The sequence below is a fragment of the Desmodus rotundus genome, chromosome 3, assembly GCF_022682495.2.
Source record: "Desmodus rotundus isolate HL8 chromosome 3, HLdesRot8A.1, whole genome shotgun sequence".
Lineage (NCBI taxonomy): Eukaryota > Metazoa > Chordata > Mammalia > Chiroptera > Phyllostomidae > Desmodus > Desmodus rotundus.
The window spans coordinates 14,456,751-14,477,678 of NC_071389.1; the positions used below are offsets into that span (position 1 = coordinate 14,456,751).

The 20,928-nt window shown below is 57.0% G+C and overlaps 1 protein-coding gene across 2 annotated transcripts in view; it reads right to left on the minus strand.

Annotated features, from left to right (window-relative positions):
• Nucleotides 1-16,761, minus strand: part of MYOM3 (myomesin 3) — a 44,610-nt gene extending 27,849 nt beyond the window's left edge. The window contains exons 1-11 of one of the 2 annotated variants that reach the window (XM_024554822.4): nucleotides 16,664-16,761; nucleotides 13,311-13,489; nucleotides 12,976-13,056; nucleotides 12,132-12,291; nucleotides 11,278-11,435; nucleotides 7,223-7,318; nucleotides 5,545-5,633; nucleotides 3,842-3,886; nucleotides 3,233-3,373; nucleotides 1,587-1,748; nucleotides 837-978 (exon numbers count right to left, since the gene is read on the minus strand). In XM_024554822.4, coding sequence (XP_024410590.2) covers nucleotides 837-978; nucleotides 1,587-1,748; nucleotides 3,233-3,373; nucleotides 3,842-3,886; nucleotides 5,545-5,633; nucleotides 7,223-7,318; nucleotides 11,278-11,435; nucleotides 12,132-12,291; nucleotides 12,976-13,056; nucleotides 13,311-13,471 — 1,235 coding nt within the window. In that variant the 5' untranslated portion in view covers nucleotides 13,472-13,489; nucleotides 16,664-16,761. Of the gene's footprint in view, nucleotides 1-836; nucleotides 979-1,586; nucleotides 1,749-3,232; nucleotides 3,374-3,841; nucleotides 3,887-5,544; nucleotides 5,634-6,010; nucleotides 6,263-7,222; nucleotides 7,319-11,277; nucleotides 11,436-12,131; nucleotides 12,292-12,975; nucleotides 13,057-13,310; nucleotides 13,490-16,663 lie in introns of those variants that run through there. The other variant, XM_053921302.2, reaches the window with a different exon arrangement.
• Between the last annotated feature and the right edge of the window lie 4,167 nt (nucleotides 16,762-20,928).

Sequence of the window (20,928 nt, forward strand, 5' to 3'; positions counted from 1 at the left end):
GTGGTTGCCTGCACTCTACAAATTGGGATCCACAGCTCAGAGAGCGAGATGGCTTGCCCAAGATCTCACAGCGCGTGAGTGGTGGAGTTCGAGTTTCACTCAAGGGCTGTCCACTGCCTGAGGTGGCGTGCATCCCAGAGTGACCCTCGGAGTCTGGGTGCCACTGTCCTCAGGTCATATCACAGCACATGTTACTGGCGGGCTGGGGCAGAGGTCACGTGTGGGCTCACACCCTGCCTCCAGGACTAACGAGCCATGTGAGGCATCGCCCCAGGTACCCCAGTTTCCTCATCTGGAGAATGAGGCACTGCAGAGTCCCCCTGCCCCTTCGACGGGGTTGTTGGGGGGATGTCATGAGATAGGGCAGGAAGCTCCGGGTACACAGTCTTCCAGCCCGTCCGTGACAGGACTGTGTGCTGCCTAAAGCCTGGACCTCTGAGCTGGCAGCACCGAGGCAGGCGGGGTGTCCAGGCCCTCCCCTGCCTGGTGTGCCCCCTCCCTCTGGGGTCACAGCTACGGGCGCCTGTCTGTCACCCAGGGAGGAAATTAGCCAACAAATGCACATGTGCTCGGGTTTCAGACTCTGAGTGTTTGCCCTTCCCAGGGCCCGCTCCCACTGTACGCATTCCAGAGGGCAGTGCCCGACGTCAGCCGTGGGGCTCCCGCCTCCGGCCAACACCCTTTTGTCGCCCCTAAAGTACACAGCACAGCCGGCCTCCTGCCCCGTTCAGAGGCTGGGCATGGGGCTCCCTCTTTCCTGTGGCCATATGCTTGTCCTCACAACCAGGCAGAGGGCTACCTCCCCAGGGATTCTGCCACTCAAGGGGCTGACTCACAGCTCGATAGAGTAGCCGGTGATGGGGCTGCCCCGAGTGTCACTGGGCGGGGTCCAGGTCAGGATGAGGCAGTCTCTGTTCACATCCAGGCACAGGACATTCAGTGGGGAGCCTGGGGCCCCTGGCTTCTCTGCTGCAGCGTCTGAAACCCAGGGTGGGGGAAGGGGGACAGGAAGCTTCCTCTGGTCCATGTCCCCCGGGCAACTGCTCCCTCCCACTGCCACCCAGCATCCTCTGCTTGTTAACCACTCAGGGGCTTGGCTTTGATCTTGAAGAGCAGGACCTGAGTAATAGCTTCCTCTTTTTAAACAAACTATCTGAGGTGGCAGGAGCACCATTTATTAGGGCCCCCATACACCACACACCTGAACAATGAGCACAATTAATCTAGGGGCCTCAGAGCAACTCTCCACTTTGAAGATGCAAAAGCAAGTCTCACAGAGAAAAAGTGACTTGCCTAAGGTCACCCCACCAGTGAGGTGACAAAGCCTGGAGGCAGAAATGGAACAGGGGCCAGAATCACCCCAGCACTTGCTCAGCCCGCCCTCCCAGCTTCCACCGAGTTTGAGGCTGTCAGCTGTGTTCTTTGGAGGGTCATACAAAGCTGTAGGGATTCTTAGAGCGACTCTAACCCAAGAGCCCGTTTATAGCAGGGAAACTGTGGCCCCAAGGAGCAGGGGACTTACTCAAGGTCCCACAGAAAATCAGTCAAGGGCAGAGCCCTGGTCTCTGGGCTTCAGCCCCCCTCACCTCTCACAAACACATAGGTGCTCTGCTCCCGGGGCCCGAAGGGCGAAGCCACCTGGACTGTGTAGAGCCCTTCGTCCTCCTTGTAAGCGCAGGACACCTTTAGGGACGCCTGGCGGTCTGCATAGAGGATCTGCTGGCGCTCCGAGGACCTCATTAGCTGTCCTGAGGAGGAGAGGGGTCCAGTGTGAGCTCATGGGCCATCCTGGCCTCACCTGGGAACCTGCAGATGCTCTGGGGTGGGCAGTTGTCTAGGCAGGGCTGGGGCTGGCGTGGCCATGACCCTCATGAGGCTCAGCTGTGGAGTCAGGGATGGGGTGGTGGCCACTGAACTCTCCAGAAGGCTTGGTGGTGGGGGGGGGGGGTGCTGCAGTGAAGCAGGGCCTGGGGAATGGGCTGAGAGCTCAGCCAGGGGAATGAGGATTCAGGGAAACGGTTGGGTGCTCAGCGAGCAGTCAGAGGTTCTGTGAGGAAGTGAAAACAAGAGACAGGGCCCTGTGCGAGGGTAGGGGCTCTGTGAGCGGGCTGGGACTCGTTGAAGGGGCTGGGGCTCTAGGAAGGGTGTGGGAGCTCAGTGAGGGGGTGGTGAGCTGAATGAAGGGAGTGAGGGCTTGTTGACGGGAGCTCAGAAAAGGGGTGGGACTCATTGAGAGAGCTGGGGTGTCAGTGAGGAGGGGAGAGGGCTCATTGTGGGGGTAGGGGTGAGCGAGGAGAGTGGGGACTTAGAGGGTGGGACCTTAATGAGAAGAATGGGGCCTCAGTGAAGGGGCTCCAGGACTCAGGGAGTGGTCTTTCCCCTGAGACAACACGGTTGGGCTGTTCTGCTCCTCGTCCCACTCGGAGGTCCCTCCCTCCTCTCTGCACCTCTATTCTGGAAGGTCTGAAGGTTGGGAAAACGTCCAGACTTGCTACTGCAGCTGTTCCTCAGGGCTCCTCCTGGCTCCTCCCCGCCCCCTGCCCCTGTTCTGGCAGGTGCAGCCTCCCGAGGCTCAGAGCTGCGGGGTGCTGGGGGCGGGGGCTGTACTCCTTGTTCTCTGGCTGCCGGCCTGGTCACCGATGGGGCAGGAAGGAGGTCCAGGCGTCCTTCTCCTCCCTGGCTGGCTTATGTGACCAGCCTTCTCCGGCCTTGCCTGTGACACGCCTGGGTCTTCCAGCTCCCTGGGTGGTAATTATTTCCCGGTACCCACACCTTGACTGGGAAAAGCCCTATGCCGCTGTCACAACCTGCCCTGGTGCTCCTCGTGCCATCCTGCCTCCTGGCCTTGGCCTCTGTGGCTTTGGGTGTCGTCACTCACTCTTAGGGTGCAGATGAGGATCCTATCGATGTGAAGGGCTGGGACAGGGCCTGGCCATGGCAGGCTCTCAGCGGGCAGTGGCTACAGTTGTGCTTTGGCTTCCTCCATCCTCCCAGACCAAGAGCCCCTTGAGCTCATGCCCCTCTGTGCCTCTCCTGCCCTGGCACCCATGTGGCTGCCCTCTGCTTCCCTCTGCCTCTTCAGCCCCCACAACCCAGCTTGGACTAACTGGAGGAGGGGTGTAGCTGAGCTTCTCTCTCCTACAGGGTCCCAGGGTTGGGGATAGAGCCAGGGCTCTAGTCCCTCTCTTCCCTCTGCCTCCAAAAGCTGGGGACCAGGACTGGGGGTTCTCACCGTCTCGGAACCACTGAATGCTCTGCTCAGCGTCTAATACATCTTCCGAAAATAAGCAGGTCAGGGAGAAGGGTTCCTTCTCACGGGCAAAGACCGGTTTCAGCACCGATGTGAATTCCACGTTGGGGCCAAACATCAGTCCTGGGTGGGAAGAGAAATTGAGGACAGACAGCTCCTGAGGCCGGCAGCCTAGCCCGGGGCTTAGGTGGGACCGAGGGCCCTTCTGGGGTACCTTCACTCCTCTGGGTCAGGAGTCGCAGTTCCTGAGGTGGTCTTACCCAGGAGAGGGGCCTGGTCCTGGGGGGCGGGGGTGGGGGTGGGGTGGGGATGGGGAAGAGATTTATCTACGTGGGACCAGATGAGTGGAAATAGTAACTACCCAAAGTCGTATCCATTTGTATTTTTGGCTTTGCCTTTTTCACTCAGTTTTGGCCCCTGGACAATTTAGCAGCTGCCTTGGGCCCCCCAGAAACCAGTCTGCAGATGTTAGCAGCTCATAGGCAAACCCCACATGCACATTCTTAGTGGGCAATGGATGGCTATATTCAAGGGGGTGCTGTGGGGGGGCCTGATGAGAAGTCCCAGACACCCTTCTCCCAGCCTCCTTACTTTTGAAGATCTCCGAATCGAAGCCAGCATCCTTCCCCAGGTAAGCTGAAAACCCAGAGTACACGGAGCTTGAGAAGGTCCAGACCCACGTTCCTGCTAGACTGTGGTGGCATGGTCTTTGGGTGCGGGTTTGAGTCCTGCTCTGTTAGTGGCTCCCCTTTGGCTTTGGGGAAGTTCCCTCACTCCTCTGTGCCTCAGTGTCTACCTCGGTAAAATGGGGACCGTGACCCCTACCCGATGGTGGTGGGGCTCTGAGCAATTGAATCCACATGAGCAAAGCCCTCGGCCAGAGCCTGACGCAGTTGGTGCTTGGTAAATGGTGGTTTCCTTCCTCTGCCCAGCTCACCGCCAGGGTCACGTGTGTTCAGAGAGCTAGTGCCCGCTTGGGCTGGGGTTCCTGGTGGGGTCAGGGGAAGGGGAAGCACTAAGGGAGCTGTCTGGGGGTGTAAGGGTGAAGTCCAAGGAGACATTGCACAGAACACCAGAGAAGAGCACGGATGCTTTTGTTCACATAGCAAGTGCCATGTGCCACTGGTTAGACGGTTTAATCTCACAATCCGCCTGTCTGTTGGTGCCTTTATAGTCCTCTCATAAAGACGAGCAAACCGAGGTATTATCACCCAACTAGCCTGAAGCCATCATGTGACATTGGTCCCTGGAAAGAAGTCTGGGAGTGACCTGTTCAAGGTCACACAGAGTCAGTGGAAGACTCAGGATTAGAACCCAGAGCTCTGGCCTCCCAGCCCAAGGCCTCCCACTAGGGCCACCACAGAGGCCATGGAGATGAGAGCAGGGAGGGGTGGTAGTGGCAGTGAGTGGACGGGCTTGGTAAGAACCTGGCTGGAGTCTGGGGGCCGATGGATTCAAAGCTGTTGGACTTGATGAGGGGCCAAGATCTGGAGGAAGCGAGGGGAAGGGTGGGTGGACAGAGGGGGCAGGGCCCTGATGCCTGACCTTGGGCTTGACTCTGGGCACATTCTGTTTCTTTCTCAGGGTGGCTGAGGTCATTGTCCTGGGCCCAGAGATGTGGCCTCCTGGGCTGTGCTCTCTCCTGGTCATGGGGTGGGGGAGGGAAACTAACAGAGACACACCTGGCCTATACCACTTAATTTAATCAGCATGAGAGTCTGGGGGAGGCGGTAAGTGTCCCCTGGGTAGGTGGACAGGCTGAGACGTGAAGCCGCCTGCCCCGGCTCACACAGCCAGTCAGCAGCGGAGACAGCCTGAGAACGGGGTCTGCCTAACTCCCGAGCCTCTCCCCCGGCCTTGTGCTGTGATTGCAAATGCCCTTGGGGTAGCCTTCAGCGGTACGACTGGGATATAGCATCAGAACCCAAATGGGGCAGTGGGGGTCAAGAGGGTAGTTGGTAGGGCTCAGCTTTTGCCCTTGAGGACCTTTTAGCGGGGCTGGCAGGGCCGGGCCACCCTCCCAGAGACCCTGAGCTGGGTCAGGACCCAAGCCCTACTCGACAGGACAAGCACACTCCTTGGAGCCGGCTGTGTAGGTTGTGCAGCCTGAGGCAGAGACTCTCACTTGCTTCAAAGGCCCCCAGGAAGGGAGCGTCTCCATGGCAGCCCTGGTCACCTGGTCCCAGGCCAAATACCCCTGTGCCAGGGCCCTTCCTCGAGTCTGACCACAGACTTGCGTCCTCTTCTGGGTGTGCTGTGGACTGCCCTGGCCCACTGGGGACGGGGGGACTTACTGCGGACAAGGACTTTGGCGTAGGAGGACGCCTGTCCGTAAGCGTTCTTCACCTTCACCGTGTAGGTGGCTGAGTCCTCCATGGTGCATCTGGAAAGGAGAGAGGGAGAAGGGCCCCCCAAGACTGCTGGGCTCCATGGGGAACCCAAGTCCCCATCTGCGGGTGGGGAAGGCCTCAGCAGGAAGACTTTAGGTCCTGGCTCAGGCTCCCCCTCTGAAAAGCTGTGTGCCTTTGGACTGGCCCACACCCCTCTCCACACCTTAGTGCCTGCCTCTGCAAAGCTAGGGGCACACCATGAGCCTAACCCACCTCAGGGGACGGAACTTTGAAAGCAAGATCGTTATTATTGACTCTGTAGGATTAGAGAGGTTAAGTGCCTTGCCCAGAGTCACACAGCAACTGGAATTCAACCCAGCTTTGAGGCGACAAGCCCTCTCCCAGGCATGGCCTCCCACCCTATCAACACCTCCAGAACAGAAGCCTGGAGCAGGCGCGGGGCACGGGCTTGCCGGAGACACACTGCCAGTCTGTGCCAGAGCCGGGCCAGATGCCCAGGCTTTCTCGGTCTCAGGCCCAGGTCTCCCCACCATCCAGGCCGTGCCTGTCACGTTCCCAGGGACCTTAGTGACAAACACAGTACTTAGTAGGCTGTGGCACATCTGGCACCCATCAGCAAGCAGAGAGGACCCTTGGTGCCCCCTCTCACCCCCGGGCTGCTCAGGGCAGGGATCCCTCTTGTTTTAAGGGTCGGTCCCACCTGCTATACAAGCACTTCCTCCCCCAACCCCCAGACCTGAGTGCCTTCCCTGACTACACAGCCCACGGGACACCTCCCTTAGCAGCATTGTGTGGTCAGATACTTATGTCCACGTAGCCCTACATTGCTTCTGGAGGATAGGATCAATGTCCTGTTCATGTTTGTGTCTCTAAAACCCAAGTTGGCTGAAGGGGAGGGTTTGGTGTATTGGGAAGAACCCAGATGGAGAGAACTTGCTCCAACCCAGGCCCTGCCCTGTAAAAGCTGTGCAACCTTTGACCTGTCACAACCCCTGTTTCCTCACCTGCAACAATGTGTCCCTGCATGAACAGTGGCGGGCACTGTCGACTGAGTGTGTAGCGCACCTAGCACAGGGCTCGGCACTGGGAGGAATGCAACATGGGGCAGCCTGTGAGTTATACGTACTTTGGGACTGAGCTTTCCTGCCTCCCTCCACGTGTGCAGACTCTTCCTGCAAAACCGTGCTTGAGACTCGCCATCTCCTGAAACGCCTAACTTTCCCTGCCCACTGCTTCCCCTTGCACGTGTGTGTGGACATGAGTGCATGCACGTGTGTGTGTGTGTGTGTGTGTGTAAGGATTTGTTTCTCTCCCCCAAAAAGGAGCTCTCCCAACTTGCCTAGCTCAGCATTCAGTCCTTGCTCCTGGCCTCTGGGTCCCCATTTCTCACGGTGGACACATTCCCACGGGAGCATGTATTACATACCGATTCCTGGGCCCCACTTAATCTGGATCTCTTGGGGTGAAAGGAGGGTCTTTCCCATGAATCGATATTTTAACAAGCACCCCAGACACTTCCGAAGACGTGGCCCACTCTGTTCCCAATGGTTGGGAATCTTGCTCTGGCTTCAGCGGTATCGGAGCCTGGGGGTCAGCGGTGTCTCAGGGCTCACAGCCTCACCTCCTAATCTCCAGGGTCAGCAGCCCGTAGTTGTTGGTGATTCGGTACTTTCCGGCAGGGAAGAGGCGAGGATCGATTCGCACATCATTTTTGTACCTGTGGAGACACAGTGGCCTGTGGCACGCAGCGTGGTTCTGAGCAGGAAGGATTCAGAGCCTCTCTCTCGACCTGGATTCCAACCTCAGCTTTGGGCTGCGTCCTCGCCCATGTGACTCAGGGCAGCACGTTCACCGCTCTGCACCTCATTTGTTCTCATCTGTGAAATGGGAGTAAGAATAGCACCAACCTGTTGTAAGGTTGCCATATCAATTAAATGCGGTAAGATGTGCAAAGCTTTTCCCCAGCGGCCTTAACATTGTAGATGCTCATGAGTTCATTCCCTTCTGGGAGGCAGAGAAGAGGGAGACTGTAATTAGGGATAGGGGCTCCTCACCATATCGGGGTGCCTCCAGGGACCAAGGCCCAGATATTCCCTCCTCTGAGGTGGGTTTCCAAGGAAGGTACTCCCATCCCTACCTCCCTGTCGACCCCTCAGGACAGAAGTTCTTTATCTTGGCTCTTGTTAGAATCACCAGCAGAAGCTTTAAAAATCTCCACACCCAGATTTTAAACAGAAGCCTTCGGGAATTTGCATCAGAAACTGCTAATTATTCTCCTATAGGCATTCTTCTTTTATTCTAAAGGAATAGAATTTATCACGGAGCCACTAAATAATTTATCACTGAGCCTCTTTTCTGCTAGGTGTGGCCATGTGACTAGGAATGGTCAACAGGAAGTAAGACAAGTCTCACGTGGTCCCTTCTGCCCCCTTTTACGTCATCTTTCCTTCCATCCCGAGGCAGAATATGGCCGTGACGACTGCCATCTCACACAGGGGAGACCAGACCTGAGTCCCTGAGTAATCCGTGAGCGGTGCTGCGACAGCAGCCCACCCTGCCTACAACGGACACACGAGAGAAGAGGAAACCCCCTTATTTAAGCCATTACAAAAGGTCTCCACGCCCAGGCCACATCGCAGAATTAAAAATCACAATTTTTGGAGGTCGGACGTGGGTATCAGTATGTTTTAAACTCTCAGGTGATCCCCAAGGGTGGCTGAGCAGATCACCCCTCTGCTCCTGGATACTGCTGCTTGTTTCCTGTGACCACTGGGGGCCTGTCCTCCCTCCTGTGGGCACTGGACAGTGAGGTGGGCTTGCCTCTTCCATCTTCCATCATCCATTGAGGGGGGTCTGGAGCTTGAGGAGTCAGGGCAGGTGAATGAAAGTCTGTGAAAGTTACGTGGCCTTGACACATATTGCTGGGTGACCTTGGGCAAGTCAGTGCCCCTCCCTGGGCCTCTGAGTCCATGAGGCTGGTGCAAGGGTGCCCCAATGGTGGCTGAGGTTGGAGAGGAGGCCTTGGCTGAGAGAGGGCACCCCGGCCTTAGTGCGTTGCCTTCCATGGACCCAGCTCCCCCACCCCATGCCTTGTTTGTCTCCATGGCAACCAAACAGTGCCACGCTCACACCCCACCACATAAACCCCAGGCTGTGCCCTCTTCTTAAAGAATCCCAACTAGGTCTTGTGTAGGGAGAGCGGTGCCTAATCTGAGGGCCCAATCTCTCCACCTCTCCCAGACTTGGGGGCCAAGGTCAGGTGCCCCACCCCCCACCTATCAGAAACATTCCAGACATCTCAGCTTGGCCAGCCTCTGCCTCTCCTAGAAAAAGCAGCAATCGCGGCTCTGGGAATGACCTGGACAGCCAGGGGCCTCTGAGCTCATCTTGCCCTCTCTCTGGGCTTCTCCTGCCTGTACAGTGAGCCCTGTTAGTGTGGGCTGTGCTGATGATCCTCCACAGCAGCCAATCATAAAATAGTAATACATGAGAGAGCTGAGGCTGGAACACACGGCCCAGAGCCTGGCTCAGAGAGGTCCACGTAAGAAAGTGAGATTTTTATTATTTATCTAAATTTCCCTTTCCATTGCATGCTTTGGTGTTAGGTTTTAATTTTTCAGTCTGTTTGGCCTAGGAGACTGATTCTGACCTCAGAAAGAACCATGTCCAGCGTCCACTTCGGCAGCACTGATGTGGCCATACGAGAGCCTTGCCCAACTTGCCCTACTGTTGCCCCTGCATCTGGGAAGTACTCAACAATTGCCAAATAAATGGACTCGCCCCTGAGCCCGGTGGGCCAGGGTCTTCCTCTGGACCTGGGGGCTGGGTCTCCTGGAGCTTGGACAGAGGTCCCGAGGCCAGTCCCAGGGTGTGTGTGTCCCTGCCAGAGGTGATTGATGGTGGAAAGCCAGTCCCAACGCCAGGAGCCACAGGCTGGAATGCTCTGTTGTGGCAACCTCGCCCTGCTGTGGCAACACTGCCGGCCGGGGGGCGGGGAAACGAGCCCGCCTGCAGCACGGCTCCCGCAGAATGCTTGGATGTGGCCCTCAGTGCCAGGGCAGGGCAGGGTGTGGCTGCCCCTGGCCGGGACAGCCGAGGGGCTGACCCGCGCTTCTCCCAGCCCAGCTGTTGGGGCCAGTCCTCCCAGCGAAACAGAAACTCTCAGGCAGGGACCGCCTTGGCTCCCACAAAGCCCCAGTGCCCAGCATGGCGCCTGGCATGCTGTTTTGAATGAATGTCATCTGACAATGGCCAGTTCCAGTGTCAACGCCCTCCAGGCGCCTTTCCTGATTGCTCCTGGCCTAGGTGCTTCCTATTTCTCTGACTTCTGAAGCATGATGTGGGCTTTAAGGGGAAGAAAGAACTAGGCTTTAGGACTTTCCTACTCTCTAGGCCAGTGGAAGGAGATATGGGCTGGGAGGCAAAGGACCCAAGTTTGAGTTCTGACGCACACTGGCTGTGTGACCTTCGACAGGTCACACTGCCTCTCTGAGCCTTGCTATCTTCACCTATGAAATGGGGATAACAGTACCTCCCTCCTGGGTGGCCCCAGGGCTCGAATGAGAGAAAAGTTCTGGGTCATTGAAAAGTGGGTTCAAGTACAAACTTTTCCCTTTGTGATCTTGGTTTTTTGTGCTTATCTTCTCTCTTCTACTAGACAGTAGTCTGTTTACCTTCAAGATCTGGCTTGTATGTTACCTCCTCTGAGAAGCCTTCCTGGATTTTCCAGGTGAGGGCAGCTACTTCCTCCACTTCACCTCCACTCTTTTACCTCAAATGTCGCCTATGAATACACTTCTATGTTGACATTTCTTTCTGGGCTGAGAGTTCCTCGAGGCAAGACTGTGTCTGGGTCATTTCTATACCACAGCGCCTGGGACAGATTATGCTTTTCATAAATAATTGGTTGAAATCCCATCCTCAGCTTCCAGCGTGGCTGACAGTGGGCCTTCCACCCAGGGGAACTCAGGAAGCTGCGGGATCAGCTGTGTGAATGACACGCCTCCCTCCATGGTAGAACTGGGACCCCGGACACGGACACGGCCACCCCCAATTTCCACAATGCTTGTTCAGGAGACACCTGCCACCTCCCCAGGAAAGAGAGCTCCTGCTTTGCGAGCATCTCTCACATTCTGAGAGTTTTCTCATTGTTGTGGCATTAAATCTCCACCACTGGCAGGCTGGGCGGGAGAGGTTAAAAAGACCCAGTTGGGAACACCCGGTGAATTAGTAGGGAGACAGAGAGCCAGGTCTGGAGTGCAGGGCTCCCACTCCAGGCCTGAGCTGCTTCTCACTGGAGGACCCCCGCCCTCCCTCCTGCTTTCCTGTTCCCCTGCCCCCTGCCCTGCCTCCCACCATCATCCTCCCACACCGGAGGCACCCAGCTGGGAGCAGCTGCCTTTTCATGACACCAGAACCGTATTTTTACAAGACCTGGCTCCCTGGTGGCCCAGGCTTCTTCTAGCCCCAGGCTGGCTGGGAGGCAGCTAAGAATAACTTCTGAGCCTCCCCAGCAGCTGCTGCTCCGTTTTGGGGGGTGGGCAGGGTCTGGGGGCTGCAGGAGCTCCTGGGGGAGGACTGGGCACCTGGGGGACGTTGGGCTGTGAGGAACTCACACTCATGTAACCAAGGAGGCACGCAAGGCAAGGACCCTCCTCTCCCACCCCAGTGGCGTACCAGGTGACCTGGGGCGGAGGCGAGCCCTGGATGGTGCAGGTCAGCAGGACGCTGGTGTGCTCCCAGACGGCGTGGGAGCGCAGTGGGATCCAGAACCAGGGCCCCCGGCCGGAACACAGCTCCCTCAGCTCCTTGGCCTCCCGAACCTTCTCCTCGGTCTGGAAGCAGGGGAAGGTCTGTGACTCCTATGAACCACAGATGGGTGCCACCTGTCCCCCATCTTCACGGCCACCTTGCTCCCTGACACCCAGGCTCTGGAGTCAGGCCTATGGCAGCTGGAGCCCCTGCAGCCACATCTGAGAGGCAGCGCAGCCCAGAGGGCAGAACGTGGGCTTTGGAACCAATTGGCCTGGGGTCAAGGCTGACTCTGCCACGTACTATCTGTGAGACCATAGACAAGTCCTCAGGCTCCTCTTTAGCAAAATGGGGAAGATAGTAATATGTCCCCACCCGCTGTGGGGTTGTAATGAGGATTCAAGGGGTTGATGTGTGAAAAACACGAAGAAGCCCATGCAGGTGTTAGCTATTGCTCTCCTGCATGGAGATCCCTGATGTCGGTCAGGAATAGCATTTCCTGAGGGTCCTGGGAGTCCTAGGCACTGGGAAAGTGACTTTACAAGCCCGATCTCATTTAATTCACACCTCGACACCGAGAGCATCTATTTGGCCGATAAGAAAACAGGCTCAGGAAGCTTCCGTTGCTTGCCTAAGGTCACACAGCTGGGGGTGGGGGCACTGGGATTCAAACCTGGGTCGGCCCAGGCCAGGGTCTGCAGAGGGGGTAGAGTAAGGTGGGTGGCACACGATGGGCCCCAGGTCTCAGGTCCCCGGGGCTCCCCAGCCCAGCCCCTCACCCGCCGTCTCAGCGCCTTGCGGTCGCGTCTCTGGCGCAGCAACCCTTGGGTCCGCAGGAAGGCGATGTCCGCCCTCTCTAAGTCATTGCCGAAGCGCACCCGCTTCTGCCCTCGCTCCTCCAGCTCCACTGTGGAGGTCCGGCGCCTCATCTGGGCCTCCCTGTGTGGTGACAGAGGATGCAAGTGGCTGAGAACCTAGGGTTGGTGGCTGGAGGGGAGGGCATCCCAGCCGTTGCCCACACCCAGCATTGCCACCTGCACTTTAAATTTCTTGAGGACAGAATAACTTTTAATTCTCTCTTGCCTCCAAAAATACCCTGAATGGGTCCTGCATTCAGTAGGTGCATAATAACTACTCTCAAATGGTTTGCAAGGGTCTTTCACAAACCGTTGCTCCTCTTGTTCTCACTGCAGCCAAGTAGATAGGCATCGGTCTTGTCATTTTGTAGGACAGACACCTGAGGCTCAGTGACTTGATTCAGAGCAGCCAGGACCGTGACCCAGGCCTCCTAGCCCAGGACACGGCCTCCTGATGTTGTCACCCTGAGAGCCTTTCCAGTCTTGGGACTCGTTGGAAACTTGGGGCTGGAAACTTGCTCCTCCTCTCTCCAGCCCCCTCCCGCACTATGTGCGGCCAGCTGGTGCAGGTGGACCCCCCACCCGCCCTCTTGGGGATGGTCTCCCACTACTGCCTATGGATTTATCCAGAAGGTGGTGAGGTGGGCTCTGTGGTCAGATAGCCCTAGGCTTTAAGCTCAGTGTGGGAGCCCCACATGGAGGCAGGGGACTGGACAGGATGGCCCCTTCTCAGCCCAGTGCTCTCTGGAAAGGTCACTTGACTTACCAAGACATCTCTGAGGAGGCCGTCAGAGCCAAGGCGGCTGCGAGGGCATAGTCTGCGGCGCTGAACTGGTACTCTTCCTCACTGCCCGGGAGAGGAGAGGTTATAGCTCCAGTGGGTTTGCTGGGGCTCCCTGAGTTTAGGGCTGTGTCCGTCCATCTCAGCCTCAGGGACTGGCAGGCCTGGCTGTGCCTCCCTCCTCAAACTGGGGTCTCAGGAAGCAGGCTGTACCTCTTCGTTCAGACTGGAATCTCCAGAGGAAAGGGCAGTGCCTCCCCCTCAGACCGGGGACCCCAGGGATAGGGCAGTGGCTGGGGTAGGGTCCCTGATGCCCCCACCTGCTGCGGAAGGTCCGCCTGCGCACCGAGGACCCCATGTGCAGGCTGTGCTGCCGCTGCTCCTTCTGCTCCTCCTCCTGGCGGTGTTCCAGCCTGTGGACCTCCACGGTCTGGCGGGGCTGGGACTCCCCTGCATTTCCAGGGCTGTGAGGCAGAGTCATGGCTGCAGAAACAATGACCTGCCAAGCCAAGGTTACATGGTCACTTCATTGGTCCATCCCTTCCCCATGTGGTCCCAGCATCTCTGGGAGGTTTGTGGGGTGAGGAGGTGGGGGTTCTCTCTCCAGTGGGCAGACAGGGGAATGGAGGCCTGAGAGGGAGAGGGACTTGCCCGAGGGGACAGAGGCGGGCTCTGTGCCCTGAGCCTGGCTTATCCACCACCCCACGTGTTCCCCAGCTGAGTGAGCAGAGCCCCACATGGGGGATCGGGTTCTAGCTGCAATCCTGTCTTTGCTTGCTGTGTGCCCTGGGGCAAGGCCTTGCCTTCTCTGGGTCTCAGCTTCCCAGATGATTGATCTTGGTGATGTTCTGTGACTCAAGGTAGACAGCTCTCCTTACTCTCCCTGCATCCACCACACTCAGTCCCACCTCTGAGCCTTTGCCTGCACTGGTTTCCTCACCTGGAGAAGCTTCTCCTTCTCCTGGCTTGCTTAACTCTGTTCATGCTTCAAAGCCCAACCTGAGCATGCTTACATGAGTGCAAAGGTTGAGCGTGGAGTCTGCGTCCAACCCCCTGACTGCGATCCCAGCTTCTCATTCCATTTAAGTGTGTGACCTTGGACAAGACTCAATGAGTTGGTTTCCTCATCTATAAAATGCGTCTACCAACCTCCCAGTTGGAAAGGTTTGATGAGCGCCTGACGCATAGCAGGTACTATATAAGTGGTAGACACCAACATTACATTTCTAAGCGCTGCTGAAAATCTACAGGCCACCTAGAGTTTTCCCCCCTCTAATCCCTTTTGTACTTTGTATCTGGACTTCCCAATTTAGCTCTGATTCAAAAAACGCCTCCTCTTCCTATTTAATTATTTCATATCTGTGCATCTTGACCCCTCGGCAAGGCTGTGAGTTAAAAGTCACAACAGTGAGTGCTTACTGTGTGCCTGGCCTCACGTTAGGAGTTTGCAAATGCATTACCCCGGTTCCTGCAACGATCCAGACGACAGCACCGTTATCATCCCATTTTGCTCATGAGGAGGGAAGGGCTTGCCCAAGGTCACGCAGCGGGCCAGTGGTGGGGCCGTGACTGGCACCCAGGTCTGCCCAGCGCTGAGCTTTCTTGACCTCTATGTCATGCACCTACTCAGGGCCAGGCCTCGGCTGAGGCTGGGGACACAGTGCGCCCCGTGGCCTTTCTTCTTGTAAGGGGGTGACGACAGAGGGGTCCTCCCTTGTGTTCCTGAGGCTTGGGGAGGGGCCCCCAGGTCGTGCCTGGTGGAGCTGGGTCAGACTGGTCTGGAGGAGGCTCAGGGGTCAGGAAGTGAGTCCTGGAGAAGGAGGCGAGGAGGATGGGAAGCCCCTGAGCTAGCTGCTTTGGGTTCTTGTCCTGAGTCCTCTCCCAGATGTGGGCCTCAGTGTCACCACTGGGTCTCAGAGCGCCCCTCTGAGACGAAGCTCTAGGATGCTTGCAGGAGTCCCTGGAATGGTTTTGACACCTCCTCCAGGTGGGAATTCTGGGCGGCAGGCCCCTGACCTGGGATGGTCCTTGCCGGGCTTGGACCTCATACAGACCCTGACCGTGAAGAAGGAGGCAGAAGAGAGTGACACTCCAGCCCCGTCCTGCCTGCCCCCACCAGGCCCAGCTCTGCCCTGGCCCCCACTCCTCCTGAGGGGCCTGTGTGTGTGTGTGTGTGTGTGTGTGTGTGTCTGTGTGCGTGTGCGTGTGCTGACCTGGGTGTGAACAGGGAACCCAAGTGACCATTTCTCTAAGTTCATGACATGGCAGTTGGCCCACCGGCTCGTCAGAGATTCTTGGCCTGTTGTGGGGTGTCAGGGGCTCAGGCTGCCAAACGTCACTCTTGGTGGGCATTTATTGATTCCTTCCAGTTCCTAAAAGTTTGTTCCTTTGGGGCGTCCACAAAGAATACCCAAGAAAGGCTGGATTGCTGAGGGGAGTTAGGGACCAAGGGCTTGGCCTTGTGCCATGATCTCAGTTGAACATAACAAGACATTCACCCCTTGGGTGCCCATCTGGTTGCTCCCAAGGAAGAGGGTCTGCCTGCACCCAGAGAATGGCCATGCTCATTCTGACAGCCTAGAGGAGAGCTACTGGGTACCGCCCTCGGTTGGGGGTGGAGCAGCTTTCTTGGGACGCTGTGGCCCTGGCCCCAGCAGCTGAGGCTTAACATTCCCTGGCGTCAGTGGCTGGCTCCCTTCCCCGGATGCTTTGTCCCAATTAGCAGGGTGGGTGGGCCTGGCGCTCATCCCTGACCTCCTGGGCTTCCCGAAACCAGACCCCCAGCTTTAGCAGATGAGCCATCGGTTCTTTTTAAAGCACTGACTGAGGCTCGGGATTAAGCGTCAAGAACGCAGCCTCCCTTGCCCTCTTCCCAGAGCTGTGTGCCTGGTGGGGAAGGGTCAGCAGGGTGAGGGCCAGGTGAGAAAACCACCCCCTTGCCCTCTCCTAGGGGTGCAAAGCCCTAGGCTAGAGGTCCTGCCACTTGGCCACTTTCCTCCCAAGCCTCAGCCTGCTTTTGCACTGGCCTTCTGACAGGCAACCCCGGAGTAAGCAGGGGCAAGGCAGCTCTCCTCTTCCTTAGGAGGGAGAGTGCCCAGAGGCTTTGTGCTGGGTCCTGTGGGCAGGGGCAGCGGCAGCCTGTCCAGCCTTTCTGCTGTGGCTCCACCAGCTTCCGAGAGGCAGGATTTCTGGCCCTGACACGGGGAAACTGAGACAACTCCTGCCCTGTCTGGGCCTCAGTTTCCTGCCAGGCTTGTTGGGCGCCCTCCTGGCCCTGTGATTTGTGCCCAGCGGGCTTGCTCTCTTTCCCTGCCCGCCCGGTCTGCCAAGCATGACCCGGCCAGCACTACTTAGGTTTGCTGGACCTGCCAGCTCACTCTGTCCCACTTCCCAAGTTCCCCCAGATGTCTTTTTTCCCCCCCAGCTTTTGCATCACAGAAGGATCAGCTCGGAAGACCCAGGACCACAGAGAACAGTGTGATGGATAGAGATTTCTAGGCTCCCCTCCCGTTTTAATTTGGGTGCTGCCTACGCCCCTGTCTACCTTCTCTTTTCGAATCTCCCAGGCTCCTTTTCCAGCACACGCATACACACAGCCCACTTCCCCGTGGGAAGTGAGGGTCTCACTCCCTGGAGGTATCCCTCCCCATCCCGATCCCTGGACGTGGCTTACAGGAGCAGTGTGTCCACTTAGGTGTCTCTCGGGAGCAGACTCCAGAGGACGAGAGGATCCTTGGTCTCTTCTTGCCCCGGGCTCAGCTGGCACAGGAAGAAAATGTGATCCTGGAGCCCGCACTCAGGGGCCTTAAATATAGCAGCGCTGAGACCGTGATGACAATGGACAAGGACCATAAGGAGGGGTGGTGAAGGAGGGGCCTGTTCCTCCCTCTGACTCTGCTCTGCTCCGGCAGCCGCAACAGGTGGAGCTGTCCCCACCCCCACCCGGCCTCCCCACACCGCTCCTCCTCTGTCAGCTGGGTCCCTTCTGCCCAACTCCAGCCCCCCAGGAAAGTGGGAAGAAGGTAACAGCTCCAGCTTAGGTGTATGGAGAGCGGATAAGGGTAGTTTCCTGGCTGCTGAGAGTTCTCATCTGAATTCTCCCCCCACTGACCAGTGCCTTGGGGAAGACACCCAGCATCTCCAATCTGATTCCCCTCCTAAAAAGTGCGGACAGTGAGACTGGGCACCCAGACATCATGAAGACCGTAGAAGGCATGGACCTAAAAATGAGAGGTGCTCGGAAGTTATCACTGGCTTAAATGGAAGTATGTGGCTTCTCGTCTCTCTACCACCCCCAGCAGCAACTGACCCAGCCCCTGCGTGGCCCTGGCCACGTGTGTATGAGGGCATGGCACTGGCAGCAGGCCAGTAGGGAAGCCATCTCTTCTTCACTGTCCAGGTTCCTGAGGATGTCACAGTGGCCGATGTGGGACCCTTCTTCCCAACCTTTGCTACACCCTTCCCCCATCTCAGTTCTGTTCCCTCACGTGGCTCGCACCTGCCCTTTGCCGGGCCCAGCGGGCATGGAGGATGCAGAAGTGAATGAGATGGGACCTATGATGTGGAGGCATCTAGGTGGGAGACAGGCCGTTACAATGGGGGCGGGGGGATCAGGAAGGCACGCCCGAGTCAGGTCTCAGGGCATGGCCAGGTTTGGGGAAGGCTGTGCCAGCTCCGGTCCAGAGAGCACAGTTTCCCCCCACCCCCCTCGCCCCTTTCTGGGGCTCAGGGGGCCAGGAACATGGTGCCTGTCACTCTGCCTACTGCCTTGGGACCTCTCACTGGAGGGGGAGAAAGAGAGAGAGAGAGAGAGAGAGAGAGAGAGAGAGAGAGAGAGAGAGAGAGAGAACAAAGTGATCTCTTAGCCGAAATCCCAGTCTCCCACCCCCTGTGAAAGCCCCTGTCTAGGCGTTCTCCCTTCCTCCCTGGACGTAGTGTTAAGAGCACCTTTTGGGGGCAACACTTGGCAGCTCTCTCCCACCTCATACTGGGCTGACCCAGGACTTTCCGGGGCTCACATTTATGCGTTCATTGTGAGAGTGAGTGTGAGTGTGAGTGTGTACATACAGCAAAGAGGGGCGTGGGCTTCCAGTCCAGCAGGAGACTAACATTTAGACCAGTCCTGCACCCCTCTTTCCCCCAAGCCAGCCTGTGGCGGTGCCACCCCTCACGTGGTGTATGACCTTGGGCAAGTTGCTGAAGCATTCAGGGTTAGGTATCCGTACAGTGGGGCCAATGAAGCCTGCCTCGCAGTCCGATTGAAAAGATCCATCTAGGAAACAGTGCCTGGTTCCCAATACGCGGTTGCTAACTCAGGGCCCCACCGATAACCGCACGGCTCCAGGAATGCTGAGGGCCTTCTCCCACCTGCCCTTCTGGGCGTGGGATTCCCGTGTACCCCTTTGCTGACCACACCCCAATGACGCTGTCACTCCTCACAGGGGGACCTGACATGTCTCGTTGTGACCACAGCCGGCCCTCAGGTCACGAGGCTGAGAGGAAAGTCTTGGTTTGAATCCTAGTCTCTGGCACCTGCACTCACCAGCGGGACCCCCCAGGGCCTCATCTCTGGGCCTCAGTTTTTCTTAAACTGGTAAATTGGAGATAAGCTCTAAGATAACAGGGAACTCGCTTGCCTCTTATTCACAGTACCCCTCATCCCCAGAACAGTATCTGGCATACAGCTGGGCGCTGGTGTCTGCTTGTTTAAAACTGAGTGGATGAATGAATGACTAAATTCTATCTTGCATGTTAGTTTATTTAGTTCATTAGATTCCTCTTATAAGCGAGATCATATGGTATTTGTTTTTCACTGGAAAAATAAACTAATGAGCAAAATAGAACCAGAGGCATCAGAGGCGTGGAACAGACTGACAGGGGCTGGGGGGGGCAATGGAGGAAGGAGGGGAAGGGACTAGTCAAAGAACATGTATGAGTGGCCCACGGACATGGGCAAAGGTGTGGGGATGGACTGTGGGAGTGGGGGGTGGGGTGGGCCCGGTGGAGGAGGGCAAAGGGGGAAAAATAAGGACGACTGTAATAGAATAACAATAATAAGAAAAGTGAAAAAATACTTATCATGCAGAATGGTTCTGAGGGTAAAATACATAAAGTTTTGGTGTAGTACCTGACTCATGGCTTAATACTCCTCAAAACATTACCTCTTTATCTTCCCCACCCTTCTCTTCTTTTCCCTTTTATTGCCCTCCCTGGACTTGTGAACATTTAGGACAGTTTTTTGAACCCCATTTCACCTACACCCACCCTGAGTCCCCACACCATGTTTCCAGAAAACAGCAAGACTGTCATTGGCTGATTGAGGAACTGTCCAGCCCAAAGCTTTCTCCCTGCTCCCCACTGTATCCTGTACCCCATCTCCGTCCGCTGCCCCTGTCATGCTGCACTAGTTGATTTGAATTACTGTTCTTCTCACACATACAAGTCAAAAGGATCTTCCTTCTGCACCCTCAGCTGTAGAGTGAGAGGGGACAATGGACTCAAGCCCCGCCCCCCGGGGGCGGGGCTGGGGCCTCAGAGCTGCGTCTCACCAGCTTGGGAGCCAGCTGGTGAGGCCGAGTTGTCTGTTATCTCTGTCTGTTCCCGCCTCAGCTGATTGTCTATCTCACTTTCTGGAAGGTAAGGTAGCAGTAGCAACCGGGGACAAGCCTTGCTGTTGACATCCGGCCATGGCCTCCTTACCCAGGCTGACACTCAGACCTGGGAGGGCAAGGAGGATCTGGCCCCGTGGGGTCCCGGAGGAGCTCCAGTCCCATCGGGCCCCTCTTCTCTGGGTGGAAGCTCAGGCAGCTCCTCTGTGTTGCTGGGGGCTGGGGCTCGGGAGGCTGGAGTTCTGCAGGCACCCAAGAAGCCCTACCCCCCTCCAGGAGGTGTTACAGGAGTGACCCTAGGGAGGTGATTTGAGACCATGCATAGGAAAATTCTTCCCTCAATATGCCTGAGATGAATCACTAAAGGTGCTTATGAAACGTCCAGACTCCCCAGGAGCCAGGGATTTAGTGGGCTCGGGAGGCTGAGGAAGCTGTATTTTCCCTAAGCTCCCCAGGGGATTCTTATTATTAGGAAACCAACCTGGGCAAGTCACCTGCCTGAGTAACACTTCCTCCTTTGCAAATATCAATGAAACAACCTATCTGAAACGTTTCCAGGAGGATGACTAATCACCTGCTGAAACTGTGGGGCCACATGGCCGAGTTCCTCCTCCTGCTCCCCGAGGACTGTGTTCCTTTACTCCTGGGCTTGGCTCTGCCAGGCCTGGGAGGCAGGTGACAGCTTGGAGATTCCTGGTAATGGGGTGAGGGCTTGGGTCACGCAGGAATGCCAACACCCCTTGCCCCCCACCAGCTCCAGGGCCTGGGACACTGCCCTCTAGCCAGTTCCGACTGTAACTGCAGGGCTGGGCTGCCTGCTTAGGAGACCAGGACCTTACAGGGTCAGGCAGCCTGCTGTCTGCTCCTCAGTTGGGACGAGTCCTGCCTGAAGAGGGTCACAGGGCTCAGAGCCATGCCCCTCTCTCCTCAGGCTCTCAAACTCCGCCCTTAACAGTCATGGAGTGGTTGGGACGTCTGTCACCCCGAGGAGCTTAGAGAGCTCTGTGGCCCTGTGAATTGGAAGAAATGTTTATGGCTTTTAATTTAAAAAAATCCCCTCTGTGTTGCCACGTCCCACTTACCTTTGGCCAAGTTCACACCGGGTGACAGGAAGCAGACTTGTTTGCAGTGTGGGGAGAGGGGGAGCATCATTAACCTCAATTCAGCGGGTGCCATGAGGAGGGGAATGGGGTTGGGGCGGGGACGCAGCTGCCCTCTCTTAGGGAGATATTGGGTCTAAACCAGCGACCCTGAAATGTTAAATATTAATGACAAACAGACAAGAGCACCCCCACCGGGCGCTGTGTCGCGGGGAGGGGAGGATGGGGAA